This window comes from Tachypleus tridentatus, chromosome 8, assembly GCF_004210375.1.
Source record: "Tachypleus tridentatus isolate NWPU-2018 chromosome 8, ASM421037v1, whole genome shotgun sequence".
Classification (NCBI taxonomy): Eukaryota; Metazoa; Arthropoda; class Merostomata; order Xiphosura; family Limulidae; genus Tachypleus; species Tachypleus tridentatus.
The window spans coordinates 86,178,402-86,197,540 of record NC_134832.1 but is presented as its reverse complement, the minus strand read 5'-3'; the positions used below and the strand labels follow the sequence as shown (position 1 = coordinate 86,197,540).

Here is a 19,139-nt window from a genome sequence, read left to right as displayed (position 1 = left end):
CACAAAATTTAACATGTGTCATATGGGTATGTGCAAAGGTTTAATTTAGCAAACCATACTCTAATAGAAGATTGTAATTCAATCTGTAATTCTATCAACTTGTAGTTAATTTCATTTTTAAACTTGATATAAATGTTCTTACAGCTTTGTAGTTGCTTTCGTTCTTATGAACTTATGAGGAATATGTTTACAAATCTGTAATTCAATTCATTGTTAAGAACTACAAACGTGTATTTTTACCGACTTGCAACTCTTTTATTTTTATGAACTACAAATAGGTGTTTGTAATTGATTTTCATATTAAGAGTTATCTGTATTTGGTTTCGTTTCTATGAATTACAAATTGGTATTCATACACAATTGTAATTAATTTCACTCTAATGATAAAAAAGATTAAATGTTTTTAAGATACCTGTAATTGGTTTTGCATTAATAGACTACTAATGGATATTCCTAAAGGCATATTGTTGGTTTGATTTTCATAAAACTGTTGTTTGTTCTGAACATTTATTAAAAGACGAGTTGGCCATAGATAGAACATTCTGAAATATTTCAACACAATGTCAATAAATGTATGAGCTAATTTGCTTTAAACTCATTTTAAAAGATGTTTATTCGTTATATTTAGAATGAAAATAATCAGTTTTATTTTAATTGTGTACCAAAATTGATTAATAAATAGCTTTAAAAGTAATTTTATTCTCACATAACATTATCCACCTTGTTTGAAAACACAGAACATAAACTGATTTTCATTGATTTACACTGGGCCATATAATAATTACTCTTAAATGTTGCTAATACTATAGTGTCTGATTAGAAACTTTCCAGCGGTAAAATATCATAGTGGCTCTCACAAGCGAATATTAAAAAGGAAAAACATGGATTATTAAAAGGAAAACATGTTGACGTTTGGAGTTAATAGCAGTCTTCATATTTCTCCAATGTTTTTTCTTATATAACTAGAAACACAGCTTATTTAACTGGTAGCTACATAAGTACAAAACTTCTTAGTTTGATGGTTTTCTGAAAGGACATAAAAAAGCTGTTCAACACAGTATTGACACAAAGACTGTTTTTTTACATTTGGTATGTTTATTCTTCATACCTTGGTGGTCTTTTTGAAAGGTATTAAGAAATATTTCAACATATTACTCACCTAAAGTCTTTCTTTCATATAATATTTAGGCAGAGTATTCATGAATCACAAGAAGATTTTCGAAACGTCGTCCTCTACACATTTCTACAAGAGGCAATTGCCGTCCATTCAACTAAATTTCACCTAAAGATGCTTTTTACATTCTATATGTTAGTTATATGTATCCTCCGTACCTTGTTAGCCATCTGGAAGTATGTGAATATATGTTGTTATTTTTCAGGTTCAGTTTTTCATTCTAGTTTATCTTGGAAAGTACAAGTAAGAAGTTGTTTTACCGAAAAAGACTGACAGTAAATGTCATCGTCGTTGTTCACAGTAGTTAGGTATATTCTCAAGATCGCTTATTTATTATTTAACACATGTAAAATAACGATTTTATGTCTTTACTGTTGAATGGAAAACATTTTTTTTACATCTTTACGTGTTAAAGTAATTTATTTTGGTAGAATACTGGTGGATTCTTAAGTTACTCCCTGAATTGCAAAGATGGATCTTTCCAGGTTGCCGGTGGTACGTTTTCATGTGTCATAACAGTTGAATAAGAATAGAATGCACCATTGTCAAAAACAGAGGGGTATGCTGGGTAAAAATATCCAGACTGTACTATTTCAGGATCATTCTTGATCATTGCCGTGTTTCCTTCCCCCATGACCCTTTTCACTTCTTTTAGTACAGCCATATCTGACGGAACTCGTCCATCGAGTGATTTCTTTATTCCTCTGGAAAGTGAGATACCAGAAAATCCATCGCTTACGTCACGCGCGAGATCTTTTATCAATGTCACGTGACCAGCTATTGCATTTTCTTCAAGTGTTTTTATTGGACCTTTAAGTACCGTAACATCAGATAACCTCACATCTTCAGAGGTGAGATGACAGGACTTAATGGTCGTCATAGCTGGATTTAGACGTCCTTCTTCTAGCGAGCTTTGGGAAAAGCAAAGGTTCCGAAAGTTATTTTGATCGCTTGATAGGCCACGTGAAGAGGAAGAACCTTGTTGTGATACGGTAGTTGCTACAGGTTGTAGGGCTACTGGATCACTGTTCGCAAGAGTATCTTCTGAAGAAGATGGAAGAAGAGATCTTTTGGAAGCTGAAATTTCACATAAGTAAACATCAAATACTTTTGACAACGTTAGTAGATACTAAAAATAATATGACAAGTTTAGTTGTCAATAAAACAATCTTTATCTTCTTAGCATAACTTATTAAGTGAAATCAAAATTCGGGAGATTATATACACAAAAACTAATAATTTAGCATTATAATGAGTATTTATAACAAACAGTAAGATATAAGGGTTACAACTATTTAAGTTTGTAATTCAATTGTATTAGTTGAAATACAAAGGATAAAACAAAAACTGATGAAATTGAACCAGCTAACATGATAATAGGTAACGTAAATAATGAGATATTATTAGTTTAATATTATAAACCTGATATTATGACTACAATATTATGATTATAATATCATGAACCTGATGTTAGTAACTCAGATTTATGACTCTGAGATTAGGAACCTGCTGTCAATAATTGATTTTATAAGCCTCGCATTTCATTTTATTTATTTACACTGTCTGAGAGTACCTGTTAAAGAATTAAGAACTGTATATATTTACACTGTCTGAAAGTATCTGTTAAAGAATTAAGAACTGTATATATTTACACTGTCTGAGAGTACCTGTTAAAGAATTAAGAACTGTATATATTTACACTGTCTGAGAGTACCTGTTAAAGAATTAAGAACTGTATAAAAGGATAATGTTAGATGGTGTTCCTTTTCTTCTTCCTCTTGTTATTAAACCTCTAATGATCTCATTAGATGTTCATTGCATACACTTATCTGTGAAACCTAATAATTGGTACATTTAACACGGCCCGCCATGGCCAGGTGGGTTCAGGCGTTCGACTCGTAATCTGAGGGTCGTGGGTTCTAATCCCCGTCACATCAAACATGCTCGCCCTTTCAACCATGGGGGCGTCCTTATGTGACGGTCAATCCCACTATTCGTTGGTAAAAGAAAAGCCCAAGAGTTCGCGGTGGGTGATGATGACTAGCTACCTTCTCTCTCGTCTTACACTACTAAATTAGGGACGGCTAGCACAGGTAGCCCTCGTGTAGCTTTGCATAAAATTCAAAAAACAAACAAATTTAACACAGTAAATACTGGTGTCTTTAAATTTAAAGCAAAAAGTCTGTAAAAAAGCGAAAATGTGTCGTATTAAGGTGTGATTTTCTTTTCTTTTTCGGGTACGAGTCCTAAAGAAACTAGCTCTTTTATACCAAATGTCGGTTTCCAATCACCAAATCAAAAGTTACGATAATCTAGTCATCAAATTCTGGGTTATGGATACTAACACACACACACATAATGGATCATCGTGATAGCATTTGCTTACTCTGCTGGGAAGCTTTACAAATTTTCAGAGACGTTACATTACATGAATCTGAGCATTTATTAATGTTCGTAAACTAGTAAGTGTTCATGAAATCAGATATTTGCGTTATGTTGGTAAATTTATTTCTTCTTTAATTAATGGTAATGGTATTACACAAAAAAGTAAGGCCCAGCATGGCCAGGTGGTTAAGGCACTCGATAATCCAAGAGTCGTGGGTTCGAATCCCCGTCGCACCAAACATGCTCACCTTTTCAGCCATAAGGATGTTATAATGAGACTGTCGATCCCACTATTCGTTGGTAAAAGTGTAGCCCAAGAATTGACTGTGGGTGGTGATGATTAGCTGCCTTCCCTCAAGTCTTACATTGGTAATTGAGGGACGGCTAGCCTAGATAGCCCTCGTGCGGCTTTTCGACACATTCAAAAAAGAAAGAAACAAAAAAGTATACAATGTTGCTTTATCAATATTTATTTTGATACAGCTAGAATTTCGTGCATCATACTACGTAAAGTTCTGAAAGATATCATCACAAACAACAGATTTGTTTTTGTTTCAGAGCACAAACCCTTACGCTACTGATAATTATCTATATAATATATAATTTACACAACTCACTTTTAAATATTATATAAACAGTGTTTGTTTGGATTAACAGAAAAAATAAGAAAACAATTTTTATATAAACTATTTGTTCTTATTAGAACTATGCAATTTTCCACTGTCTTATTTTTAACACAAAAAGAATACTAGTTCTTCACGGGTCGTTTTACACCTTTTCTTAGATATAATAACAACAAATGTGATAGTTGGATAACTTGGTGGCTTAATAACTTCTTCCATTTCAATACTGATTTACAATAAATGAAATCTGATAACATCATATCAGAAGATCAGTTTAGCAATCTGAAACGAGAATACACATTCAACTGAGAAAAATAAACGCAGCCACGTTTATCATTGGCGTATGTTTAGCTGTTGACTAGCATCTGTCTCAATCTGTCTGTAAACACTAATTGTGAACATTGTGTATTAGAAGGCTCATAATGTAAATTTATTACTTGAAGAAGTTCATGTTTAAGTAGATGAGTTAACAAAACATAATGTTTAAAGGCAATAAGCCCCCTGTTGGTATATTTTGGCTGTCCCATCCTCTAAAACAAACTAAAACTATTAAATAAATGAATTAGAAATAAAGTTAGTCAGTATTATTCATATATCTATCAAGCTTTCTTTAACGTTCACTCAAATTTACTGCCTTCATAATATCTGAAGGCAACACATTCCATAAGACAGTCATCCTATTTGAAAAATGAATTTGTTTTAGCTGAAGACGGTTTCTACAGTGTCTAAATCTATAGTTATGTCCCCTAGTTCTAGAATTCTCGGTATGAAAAATGTTGATGTATCAACACTATTAATAGTGTTTTTACAATCTTAAACACCTCAATTAGATCTTCTCTAATTCTTCTTTTTCTCAAGAGAAAACAATTTAAGGATCTTAATGTCTTCGCATGTGACAATCTCTCAATCCCAGGAACTATTTTAGTAAGCCTCCTCTGAATTCTTTCCAACAGTTCAAGTTCTTTCCTAAAGTAAGGAGCCCGAGACTAAACACAATATTCCAAATTTTGGCTTAACTAGTGACCCATACAATTATAACCTCTTTAGAGTTGTATTCAATATTTCTATAGATACAACCTAAAAATCCTCTTTGCCCTGCTACTAGCAGCAGCGAAATGGATGGCTTAAGAGATTAATCAACTATTACACCAAGATCTCTCTTTTATGTTACTGTTACGGCTATTTCTATCCAAATTATACCTATTATTCAAATTATGATAACTTATATGCGATATCTTTCATTACTATGATTAAAACCCATCTGCCATTTATTTCTTTAACTCACTAAATAATTTAAATAATTTTTAAAGTAGCAGCATCTTCTTTATAGCCAGCAACACCCTTGACCTTAATATCATCAACAGGTTTAACTAATATATTGACCGTTCTTTCTAAATCAAGACTGAACCCTAAGATACATCACTTACAACACTAATCCAGTTCAACAAAAGTATATTTATAACAGCCTCCTGCTCTTTATTTATTACGTTTATTTACAAGCCATTCATGCGACAGCTTGTGAAATGCTTTCTGAAAATCCAGATACACCAGTTCGACACCTTCATCCTCGTCTAAATATGTAGTAATATTTTCAAATCATGTCAGAAGAGTTGTATCCTTGACCTCATTTAAAACCCGCGGGGAAATGTAATCTGACTTAGAAAAGTTATCATTCTTTAAACTTACCAATTTTATTTTAACAAGCTCAGAATTTATGCAATTGTCTTGTTCAGCTTTATTTTCATCTATCAGTTGTTCAAGATGAGGAATACTGTTTGTTAGTAAAAACTGAAGAAGAAACAGAATTTAATGTTCTAGTCATTTCATAATCATAAGACACAAACCTTACTTTATCATCTTTGAAGGTTTCTATCCCTACAATAACATTTTGTTTACCTCTTAATGCATTTTTAAAAAAAAAAATCTTTACTTTTAATTATTTATGTTTCCAGCCAAATTTTTTGTACATCATTTTGCATGTTCTGATTTTGTGTGTTCACTAAGATTTTGGTTTATCCTAATCGTCAAATTTTCTATAATATGAATCAATTTAAATTTCTGAAAGTTATAATGCTTTTCTTTAATTATTTTTATTATATCCTTTATGAGCCAACCTGCTTTTTACTTGCAGCTACCATTTTATTTCAGTAAGGGAAATATTTGTTTTGAATATTGGGAAAAAAATTGACATTTGCTCATTGTCTCCAAGTAACTCTGCTGCCTATTCCACAGCAAATGATTCTTGCTGCATCTTTCAAAATTTTCTTTGTTGAAATTTGGAATCAATATTCCTGATTTCCACATGTAGCTAAACATCGAACACGATACATGATCACTTATACCATTGTATCATGAAAGCTTTCATGCTCTCACTTTTCACTTTCTAATAATTAATAGTCTTGTTCAAAGCATCTGAAATATACATGAATTCATATGTATAAAAATCATTAGAAACAACCATTTACTGCTCAATTTCTTTTTACTTTATGCAACTATTTTTTTTCGCTCTTGTTTATGTAACTTTCTACATAATTTCCGCTCTTTGTATATGTAAATACATGTGACACCAGATTGTTTAGATTTTGAAATTATTTTCAAAACATGAAATGGAGATTGCATTGCATTATATGCTTTCTTTTTTTAGCTGATAAATTTAACGTAGAACTGTTTTAGCTTTATATGTATAAATATGATTATGTAATACCATAAATAAAGACATATTAATGTACATCTGTACTGCCTGCTTTTATCTTAATACGACCATCATTTTACTTTTTTTCTCTGTTTTTGTTTGAAAATCTGTCAGTTTATTTTTCTCTCTTTTTTACTAGATAATTTATGTAAACATACATATATAAGATTACGTACAATTAGTCCTTCTTCAAATTTATAAATGCCCTAGAAAATATTGCATGTTTGATTCGTGTTATTAGCTAACTTTCATATCTATGAATGCCCTTGTATACATTGCCTACTTGTCTCATGTTATCAGTCTACTCTTTGACTGAAACTGGGCATGCTATGGCATAGAGACAGAAATAATGAACAGCATACACGGACAACACCATTAACACTCGTTGATCACGGTAAGAGTTTAAGGGAAGGGGCCTGTGTGGGATAAGCAAGTAGTAGCATATGTTTCTAATCAACATTCGTGGTCAGGTGCAGCTTGCTTGTGTACGAAAAGGTGGTCATTTGTCTTTTTCCTAGTCCAGTGAGAATGACCACGAACGGAGGGGGAGAAGAGCTATGACCTGGAACGGTGCTTTCGGCACGACAACTCAAAGTGAACTCAAGCTGGGGAGAGGCTCATAGAGTGATGGAACGCCAGGCATCCGTGGGGTCAAGAAATGAAGCAGGACAAACTGTTTCCACCCTCTCCAGATGCTCTCGTACGTTTGTGTTCATCACACGGCATGCGTGTGAGGACAGTTTTATTATCTGAATTGTTGTCACTTCACTTTTATTTTATATTCCACTTGATCCAGGAGTTAATAGTGAAAGAAGCAATAAAAACTTTTACTGGAAAGCGAAGTTTCAATCCCGCTTCAAGTGGACTGAGTTAATGAGTTAAACTGAAACGTTGTTGCAAAAATAAAACTTAAGCCTTCATATCCCATCAAGAATAATAATGAGAAAATAAACTTGCTTCTGTAAAGACAGATCACATGAAAATGAACGAAACACTGAAGGTCCTTCAGCTATAACGTAATACAACACCAGTGCGTACAATAATCCTTCACAAATAACATACTTCTGTCATAACCTTGTTTACCACATTTAAACAGTAGAGAACTCAACCAAGAAACACGTAAAACTCTGTTGTTGTTTTTTTCAGAGATGTAATCAAGTTACTCGAGAGCTATCTCCGCTCAATTTTGGGTAAACATAGTTGGGTGAAAGCAGCTACTCAATAGAACCCACCACCACAATTTTGAGCTACTTCAACCAGCACGCCAAAAGACAACGTATTTTGTTCCCAAATTAATGGTCAGGAAACATTTCACTACATTGCTCTTAAGATCTATATTGAGAATCATTCATATCCACATATACCTATTCGTTTATTAAATCTTTAAGTATTATGCTTGTCAGTATATCACAGCATTATTTAATCTGTTTTTCTTAAAGTATGAAAAACCAAAGTGTAAGTTTTATGGAAATGAGCGAAATAGTGGTATAACATTTTATATACGATTAAATGTTCTAGATGCAACTTTAGGTGAATTCTATGTCGAACAGCGAGTGGTTTCAAAAATATATAAAATAACATACATATTTTATGAGTGATAACAAATCAGTTAATGTAGCATATCATTACATCTTTGTACATTAAAAAGTCTTTCAGAGCAAAGCAACAAGGTTTTAACATGTTAAGATCACAACTTAATGAAACGAGTTTGCAGTCAATCTGTTGTTACAGGTATGAAGACATACTGTCTGAATTTATGGTGACAGTTTGTTAAATTTTACGTCATAAAAGTACAACTTAATGTTTATTTTCAGTTACAAGTCGTATCTTTCTCTTGAAAGAACGTTTATGCTTCAAGTTACATGATTAAGCAGTCAAGGATATGAATAATAGGCATAAAAGCGCTCATGCATAGCGAAGCCTACATATGGTATTTGCGTAATGATGCTAATCACAGACATTCACTTCAAACACTGTAATAAAATGTAATTAAAATGGTCATTGTTTTGTAATCAAGAAATAACTACTTGACATTTCACGATAAGATACCATTTATTAATAACAAAGAAGCAATCAACATTACAGAATAAGTAGTTGTTTTACATTATTGAAACAACCAAACAAGTTAGCTTTTCAATCAATAAATGGTACTTTTATTGGACAGATTTTAGCGCGTTCACAACAATATAATTACGTTCTTGCTGCTTTAATATATTTTCATAAACTTGCTTGTACAAACTGTTATTCCTGAAATATTAAAAGAACAGCTTATTCTTAATTAGTGGCAAGAGAGAGTGAAAATAACCTGCGAAGAAACTTTTTGCGTGATTAATTATAATTCTAGTTAATTAACTGATATAATTTTCGAGTGAAGATATTTTTCGTCCGTATGCATTTTATTAACAATATTACTGAAATAATTTACTGCACTACAAAAGTTTATTTACACAATTTTAGAAAGTAAAACTCATAAAACTTTCCTTGAATTAAAGACGTTTTTCTGACCTTGGTCTTTGTTTTTATGACGCAAAAAGTTATGGTTACGACGGCTGTTCGAGTATTAGACAAGAAAGTTATGTGAAAGTTCAAGATTAATGTTTTGTAGGCTTGTGTATTACAATACAGTTTTGAGCTTTAAACTGTAAGTCATTGTTTAAAACAAGACTGTAGTTTGAGTGGAGCTGTACAATGTTTATTTATTGTAAAGTATCTAGCTGAACCTTAGTTTGAGTGGAGTTGTACAACGTTTATTTACTGTAAAGTATCTAGCTGAACCCGGTGGGATTTATTTATCTTATTACCGTGAATTAACCTGGTGGGATTTATTTATCTTATTACCCTGAATTTCACAGTGGTCTGGTTTCTGAAGTGTAAAGTCTATAAGTTATTATAATATTTATAGCAGTAGAGGCAGTGCAAGTGACAGATGTTTGTACACAATTATCGCTTTTTAATTATCTGTTAAAATTTCCTTCACCTTTATTTTTGCTTATTAATTTATTAAATATACAGTAAATATACAGTAAATATATAAGTTTTTTTGGCATTAAAGCAGAGCACGATAAACAAACATAGTTTTGTGATTTTGTTTTAACATTGAAATTGTAATTTGTTTTCAAAATACTGATCATAATTAGTTGACAAATGATCTTTTGTCTGTTTATTTGTTTTAGGGTAAATACACATTGGCCTCTACTGTGTCCACCGCTGGAAACTTCATTCCGGATTTTAGCGTTCTAAGTTCGTAGAATTATCGCTGTTTTACCGGGAGACAGAAATAATCTTTCGTAGAAATGTTCTCGAAGCACATTCATTAAATCTCTTACTCACCCTTAAAAACCAGGTGACAGTTGGCGTGCTTTAGAAAATCCACTGAAAGCAATATGCAATTTATGCGAGTGTGTCAAATATATTTTAAACTATTCAAATACAACGACCAAGGCCCGAGTGAGAACCAGTGGTGCTGATTGTAAATCTGCGGATGTATGTTCAGGCCCCATTACCACACACACACACAAAAGGCTCCACCTCATATTTTTTAACTGTAGGTACGTTATAAGGACGAAGTTCAAATCCCACCATTTCGTCAGACAAAATTAGACCAAGAACTGGTCGTGGACACTTTTGACTAACTTTCTTCCCTGTATTGTGTCAGTTAAAAATTAGGGACGACTAACCAGATGAACCATCAGCGAGCCATTTGTGTCTCATAAATACTGACTCCATTATTCTGACAAGTAGACGGACAGATGGCCAAATAAAATGTACATATTGCGATGTGCCACAATGAGCCAACTCGTGTAACACTAACTGGTTCCATAAAATATATTTGGTATTCTCAACCTACTCGGAACTATACGTCCACTTGTGTTAGATGGTTAATTTAACCAGTCGCCAGTACCTGCACCTTCATAAGAGATACCAACAGCTAACCATCAGATTATACATGGGTACAACTTATTTTAACTTAAAAATAACTTATAGTATAACGTAGGGAAAGTTTATAGATCTAGAATGATATACTAACATATAATTCATGATGTTAGAAAAACATCTAGGTTCACGAAGTCTTGATAGAAATTAATAAAAACATTATAACCCGAGTGCTTTCGAAAAATGAAACGTCACCTTTAGAAAACGCTCATTTCATAGGGTTTAATTCATTTCTGTATTATATAACATATAACCTGACCTTAGTCCTAGCCCAACACATCACATAACATCATCTGTTTCCGCTGTTGAATTTTGGCTGCACATTTAAATATAAATATTCTACATATTTGTTTTAAATCTCAAATCAACATTTGTTTTAACGCCAACTGTCGATAAAGTCGTTCTTTATTATATTACTTCGTAGCAGCGAAATACGAATTAAATGTAAAATAATTAGAAATTTACGACTGTTTTTCTAATGGAACATGACTGGCCTTAAGGATGTATGAAGATATAACTCTTATATTTTTCTTTTTGAAATATATATCCTGAATGATTTAAAAGCTTTGAATGAAAAACTGGAGGAAATAATTTTATTCAGAAGATCAAACAAATAAATAAGTAGATAACATATCATTCAACAATAACTTGTGAAGTAAGAATAAATCAATTTAAGGTTTTTAATGTCAATGCACAGTAATAAATTTAAAACGCTATTCGGAATAAAACTTGCGTTTTCATATTCAAAATACGCTCGATAAGTTAGTCAATGATGTGTCTTATTACAGTAACGAATGAACTTAGAACATTAGAAATTCAACTTTTCCTCATTTTATGAATTCTTACACCAATGACTCAGTCTATAATCGACATTTCTTCTACACATCCAGTACATATTGTGTGTTGTACAACTCCTGCCCGGTTACTTGAAGAGGTCTGTCATTTCTCAGTAAACCCTCAAATGCAGGAAGCTGTAAGGCGCAGTAACATATTACTGTATTCATTACGGTCAAACGCAGTAATGTTTAGTATGTGTTACGCTTGAAAAATGCAATAAAACTTTGGAATACTGTCACATAGGAAGTGACCCGGATCACACTGGAGCAAGTAAAATGAGTGGGCCTTTTTTATTATGAGAGAATATACATCCGGGTGTAAGTAGATGATCTGTTATTTTAACTAAAAATTAACATTTAAAGTATTTGTAATGTACAAAATATTTATTTCATTAATTAGCATCAAATCATGGGTCATAAGTAAAAAGAAACATATTATTTTGCATAAGCAAATTTATTGTTCTTATTTCTAAAGGATATTGCTGAATCTTATAAAAAAAAAAGAAAAAACGAAGAAAATGGAAATAGTGAAAGCCTGCTGACACTAACAGTTGTGATAATTACCATATAATATTATGTTAATTATAAAAATCAAGGGAAAAGAGCTGTGTAAGGAAAATCAGGTACCATGAAAAACCTATCTGTGTAAGTCAAGCCAGATGCTGTGGCATTCTGAACCTAAAAGTGTAAATGGAAAACTAAGACTGGTGAAAACTAAGGATATTTGCTCAAAGTAAAATTACTCTAAGAAATATTTCAAAACCGTTTTTGTGAACAATAAAAATTTCAGATAAAATAAATATAGGGTTACGAGACGTAAGTCTTGCATCAGTTTACAAAATTATTTGAAAGAAATATATATATATCTGTTATAAACTTAGTAATACACCACATCGGAAACTTTGTTTACACTGTTAGGAATTGAATACCTAAAATGTTTGGGGGTCATGTTTAGCTTACTTATTTAAATGCTTAACAATTAATAATGCTTAAACAGAAACACCTCATTGTTTCGTTCAGACTTTTCTTTCTCATGTTTACAAACATATTCCATGTCAGATATTTAGTTTGTCTCTGGACGTATCCACACGATTAAATCCACACGGTTAAATCAGTAAAAATAAAGTGTATGTTTTTTGTTCTAAATGCTTATACTGTTTGGTTTCAAAATTTAAATATATCATAGTTTCGTCATGATAATTTAAAATAATAAACTCAAAAATACATGTTATATGTATTAACTTTTGGCATATTTTTCTTATCCATCTTGCTACATAGATTCCCATTCGTATTATTTCCTATGGATTCAGTAATGAGAGTGTAATGTAAAATGTGTATTATTTTACATTTTTATGAACAAACGGATATTTACATGTCTCTACAGGAACGTCTTTTTATTTCCAGCGAGATGGAAAATTATGGGGAACTTCAATGAAAACCATACGTTTGTGGAGAAAATGTGATCTGAAAAACGTATTACACATTGTTGAAAACCTTATTTAAAACATTATAGCTTTTACTTGGAAACTCACGTTATATAAACATGTATAAAAACTGTAATATACCTTGGTAACAACTGTGTAAGAAAGAGATATTATATCAATATTCAGTATCTTGAAAAACTACATTAGTAGATTTATTTTATTCTTCCTCTAAAACATAAAGCAATATTGATGTTTACATTATTTATTCACTAGTTTCTTACATAATTTACAACCTGATTCGATAATCGTGATGGGCACATCACAAACAGTCTATTTTGTAACTTTGTGTTTAATAACAAACAAATAAAAATATTCACGCTTCATGGTGAACTAAACTAACAAATACAGATTACTTCTTCTTTTAAATCGTACTTTGTTGATTTTCAAGAGTTAAATATACATAAATTTCTATGTTACATATATATATATATGTACATTTCATGGTAACCCAAAGTAACACACTGAGAAACACATATATCTTTGAACATATTTTCTTTATTCATCCTACCTTCAGACTTCGATTCATATTGTTTTGTGTGTATTCAAGCTTAAAGTAATATGTGTTAATATACGTTTCATCATTGTTTTGGAACAATTTTGGAGTATTATTCAGTTGTGTAAATAATATATATTTAACTTCACGTAAGTTTAAATACAAAATATTTCCATTATGGTCATAAATAGAATTTTATATTCCTAATTACAACTTTAAGTTCAAATATTACAATGATGTACAACTGGTATTTATTTACAGTTTAGTCCTTTTATTTATGCTACATGAAGGTTACACGCATGTTTTGTATGGTTATAGATAGTATTTTATATTCCTAATTACAACTTTAAGTTCAAATACTACACTGATGTAGAACTGGTATTTATTTACAGTTTGGTCCTTATATCTAAGTTACATGAAGATTTTTTTGTGTGCGACATGTCACGCATTCACTTGCCAAAATGAAAACTATGTGTGAGTATCGTGATACCTACAGTCTTGATAAAGTGTTTATATGAACAACAACGTTCACAAATCCGTTTTGTTTCTTGATAACATCAAAAGTATACTCTTCTGGTTTCTCGTTCGCACTCGCAATCTATTCATATGCCGGATTTCCTTTTTAAGAATAGTAGTATATGACTTTTAGGGTCTTTTTTTTAATAACATGCATATGCCTTCTTATTTACACCGTTGAGATTTAATATTAAAAATTCGCCTGGATCCTGCACAACCCTTAACATCCTGTTAGTTTCTAACTAACACATTAAAATTCATACTTCATCACATAAAGATAAAAACTATGATCGACATTTAGTATTGTACCTGTGCCAGCTCTTTATCTTTCACTGAGCAACGTCAGATTTTTTATTTATATTTTTAAACTTGAAAAGTCTTATGTTTATGATATGATGAAATGAAAAATGTACACAACCGTGGATTTATACAGGCTCAGTTGATGGCAGTGTACAAAGGTATAATTTTTCTTGACGTTCAGTTGCACCCATTAAATGCCTGATTTGGAGTCATAAAAATAGTTATATATACTACAACAAGATTATACTAATTTCTTCTACACTATATTATGAGTGTATTAATTCTAATCCTAAATCATGTATTACAAGTAGTGAATGAGATGTGTATAATACATAAAGCAGCAGACAAATTCTACTTACTCATATTAGTATGTGTCCTGTCTCTCTGTCGTCTATTCTTGAACCAATTGCTAACTTGGGTTAAGGTCAGTCCGGTTTTCTTTGCCAACAGTCGTTTTTCATCAGGAGTTGGGTATCTATTCTGAAGGTAACATTCCTTCAGTATCATACGGGACTTTTCTTTAAAACAGTAGACTGTCTCTTCGCCATCCCAAATTGTTTTCGGTAATGGATACTTTCGTCGTAGGCGATACTTGTCCACTGCCCCCAGCGGTCGACCGCGGATCTTCTCAGCCTCTCTATAATGGGCTTTGTACCACATCTGTTGGAGCTCTAAGTGATGAAAATAATCAAAGTTGTGGCTTTCAAGAATCGTATAAAGCTCTTTGTAGTTACCTTGGTGAAAAGCCACGGTCGCTCGAGCCCGGAGGACTGACTCTTTGCAGCGTAGTTGCTCAATGGATGGAAGTGACCACAGGAAACGGGCTAGACGATCATTGTCTCCGGCCTGTTGAAGGGTTTCACATACACAAGCCACCTGATCTGGAGAAAACGTCCAGTTTTTTCTTGACAGCATCTCAGACACTTTTTTGTCGTTCACCAGTATGGGAGGATCGCTTGATATATCTTGACCAGATATTTCGTCCTCCATCCCAATCAATCTATCCTCTAGAGAAGATTCTCTGGACACGTCAGTCGAGGTAAGCTCGTTAGACATATACGTTCGGCGTATGTTCTCGAATATCAACGATCGTTTTGTTCGATGTTCGCCTGAGTAAGGGGAAATATTGTCTGATGCCATAGATAGGCGATCTGGGCTTGAACCATCAAAGTTAAGTGAGTGTGAAGTCATAATATTGAACTGGTAATGTTAGACTATTTCCACTATTGAAGACTCCAGCGCCCTGGCCGAAATTAATAGATTATTCTCCAGGGCTGAGAACATCCCCTTTTAACTAGGACTCGCTATGCTCCCTTAACGACGGCGCGGTGTCTTCTCATTCGATGTGAGAAATGTCTGCTATTGGCCAGATTTTTCCTCTTTATGCGGATACGACTACTAGATGCGTTCGACGATTGATTCGATTCAAAGCCAACTGAAATATCTATAAAGATTATTAAAAAGTAAAATCGGATGTCGGATCGCAGCACCATTGACAACAACGATAATTTTATATTTACATTAATATTAACAAACGGAAACGAATAAATCAACATTTGCGAAATAAAAACAAAACAAGACCGCATTTTTAAACTGGGACAAAACCGAAGAAACTATTTGTAAGCTCTATTTCACGTACCGTGTGTGAAAGCTTATTTTGGGAACAGTCAAAATATTTTACGTTTATGTTTCCGAGTACATTGCTCGAACGTTTTTCCTTACTGAAAATCGAGGTACAATTTATATGTATGTGTCGCACGTACGTTCGTTCGTATGCATGTTGATAAATGTTTGTATGTATATATATATATTTTTTTAAACTGGTTGTTTGTTGGAAAAAAACATCTTGAAAGTTTTTGGTAATACTCAAATCGTCAAGCCTAACTTTATGACGTTTCATGGTAAAACGTGTATCTTAATACGAGCTTCGTTATTTATTTTCTTCTCGAAGTTAATTATGTGAGCCAGAAACACATCATGAGACATCTTGATTGTGGTTATATAGATGTTTACAGGATGAATTTGAAAAAGTTCATAAAATACCTTGTATTATTATTAACTACACAATAGAGTGTTTTTATAATAAAACATAATAGGAACAGAGCGGAAATGTTAAGCATTTGATTCTAGGGTTCTACATGTCTATTAAGAAACGCGTATGGAAATTATTTTAATCGATATATTAAAAAAAACATATATGAAACTAAATATTAACTAATATATAAATAACATTGGAACCAGAGGGTGTGTTGAATATATGTACCCAGTATGTTCCACATGATAGTTTGTTTATAATCTACGAACCAATACGTTTCTCCTACCACACTATAAGTAACTTCTACGTAATGTTTGTACTACATTCCCTAATATTACCCTAGAAACTTCTATACAATAAAAGTAAACACTGTTTTAACGTTACCTTAGCAACGTGTACATGTGATCTACCTGAATAATATTTATTTACACCTTTTCCTAACAACTCGAATGTAATTATAATTTCTCCTTCGTTAACACAGCAACTTTAGTACAGATACCTCCAGTGGTTCTTCTCTTCTAATACTGACCTAGCTTTATGATTATAATGTGTGTATCTATACTGTACTGTCTCTCTTAACATAATTCTAGCACCTTTTAGTCATACATACATATATATGTATATATTCAACCTGTGTCATCAAAAATTACCTTAGGAACTTACATATAAATATAGTTGTATTGAAACGATTTTGTATCCTCACCGTGTCCTTAAAATATATGAAGACTCACCCAGTCAATTTCTATCGGCCCGGCATGGCCAAGCGTGTTAAGGCGTGCGACTCGTAATCTGAGGGTCGCGGGTTTGCACCTCCGTTGCACTAAACATGCTCGCCCTTTCAGCCGTGGGGGCGTTATAATGTGACGGTCAATCCCACTATTTGTTGGTAAAAGAGTAGCCCAAGAGTTGACTATCGGTTGTGATGACTAGCAGCCTTCCCTTTAGTCTTACACTGCTAAATTAGCCCTCAAGTAGCTTTGTGCGAAATTCAAAAACAAACAAAACAATTTATATGTGACGACTGTGTATGTATCTTGACAATAGGCCTGAAGAGTAGTTTCCATTGAAAGAAAGGCTATGTCGGAATACTTTCATGTTCAAAGCGTAACTTTCTTTCCTGCATACTTTTCGTAATCCTTGTAGTGTTCGAGAATGAGCCAATTTCAATAATCCAGTCGAAAAGAAATCTGTATATATGCAGCGTTTGGCGACTTGACCAGCATATTTACATGTGGGCTAGCATGAAACTCATTTTATTACCTTGCTACTTCAGGTATGGGACGATAGAATGGATATACTTTGGAACTGACTTGAATAGCTTATCCAAACAGCGTTTTTGAGTACATTGAGTACAACTGCCTGGACATGTAAACATCTTTCACTGACCTTGGCCACCATTCCATCCTTTGACACAAGCCATCCCTTCTTCCATTTGATCTTCTTCGATCATCATCACCGAAGAAGGTCAAATCGTTGTTCGCTCCTCTACATAAAAATTTTCTCAACCCAAGCCAGCCGTTTTTACATATATATTTTTCTCGTCATCACTGATGAATAATTATTATTTTGCCTTTCACAATCGCTTTAAATATTATTCTAATCTTCGTCTATCTTGCTATTGCGGGATTTACTTACCCAAAAATTTCTGTATATATAACAATAACATGGGAACAGTGGGAAGATCATCTGCTGCCTTGGCAAGTATCGAACTTGATAGAATAAAACAAATTCGTTACTTTCCTCTCGTCTACCAGTTTGTGTTTTTGTTATTATCACATTCTATTCAGTATATTTTTTTGTGATGAGTGAATGTTTATCTGCAAGTTAGATATCTTTTGTTACCTTTGTAAGAAAGTTTCAAAGAAAGACTGGATGTGGTTTACAGAATTGAAACTTCCTGTCAGGTGGACCTCACATAGTAGTGAGCAATTTAATAATCACTACTTGGCTACTGGCTGATAGTAAACTAGCAAGAACTCTAAGAATATTCCAGTAGTGTGTTATTTTTATAAAAAAGTTCACAGTTTGATGATAATAAATTATAATTTGAACCTTAACGGCGAAACATATTGATTTAGTTTATTGTTAAAGTAGCTTAATATATAATGGTTTTTTTTTTTTTATCTGAAGCGTATCCTCATTCAAACTGCATTCGATTAATTTGAAGATTGGTTGTTAATAGCCGTTCAACATTCCTCATCATGTAGGACAGAGACATATTGGCTTAGTTAAGTAGATGTTTTACAAGTCACTTGAAGTTTCTACTGAATAGACATGTTGGTGAATCCGCTTACGTACATATGACTTCTGTCCCTTTACCGGGTGTTGATTGTGTTAAGTGTTGCTCTGTGGGAGCAGTGGACAGCTTTTGTTAGTAGATTCACACCTATTACGAGACGATATGCTTTTTGGGTAAGAGTTGTTGCAGGCTTCATTCTGAATGGCAATGATATTTCAAATACATGACATACCGTTGTTTTCTAGTTTCGTTAAGTATAAGGAAGCTCCTGTCTTGGACATTCTAAATCTTTATGATATGAATGTATGAATTTATATGTCGGAAAAGGCTGTTACCTATTACATACTTTCCATAAAAGCAACAAGTTTTTAGTAGCATCACACTACCTATGAAGACCCAAACACTGTCAAAATGTAGTTCCGATACATG

At 32.8% G+C, this 19,139-nt stretch overlaps 1 protein-coding gene across 1 annotated transcript; it reads right to left on the bottom strand.

The window, feature by feature from the left end:
• Positions 1 to 679: 679 nt before the first annotated feature.
• LOC143224211 (uncharacterized) lies at positions 680 to 15,735 on the bottom strand. Its single transcript, XM_076452636.1, has 2 exons — positions 14,796 to 15,735; positions 680 to 2,251 (listed from the first exon to the last, which is right to left on the bottom strand). The coding sequence occupies exons 1-2, from the start codon at positions 15,625 to 15,627 to the stop codon at positions 1,626 to 1,628; spliced, it is 1,458 nt and encodes a 485-aa protein (XP_076308751.1). The 5' UTR covers positions 15,628 to 15,735; the 3' UTR covers positions 680 to 1,625.
• Between the last annotated feature and the right edge of the window lie 3,404 nt (positions 15,736 to 19,139).

What these genes read in the sequence shown, in the direction of transcription:
- LOC143224211 (XM_076452636.1), bottom strand. Translation starts at nt 15,627, where the DNA reads ATGACTTCACACTCACTTAACTTTGATGGTTCAAGCCCAGATCGCCTA. An exon ending in CAGGACACATACTAATATGA is followed by an intron (nt 2,252 to 14,795) that starts GTAAGTAGAATT and finishes GTGAAATTTCAG; the next exon opens with CTTCCAAAAGATCTCTTCTT.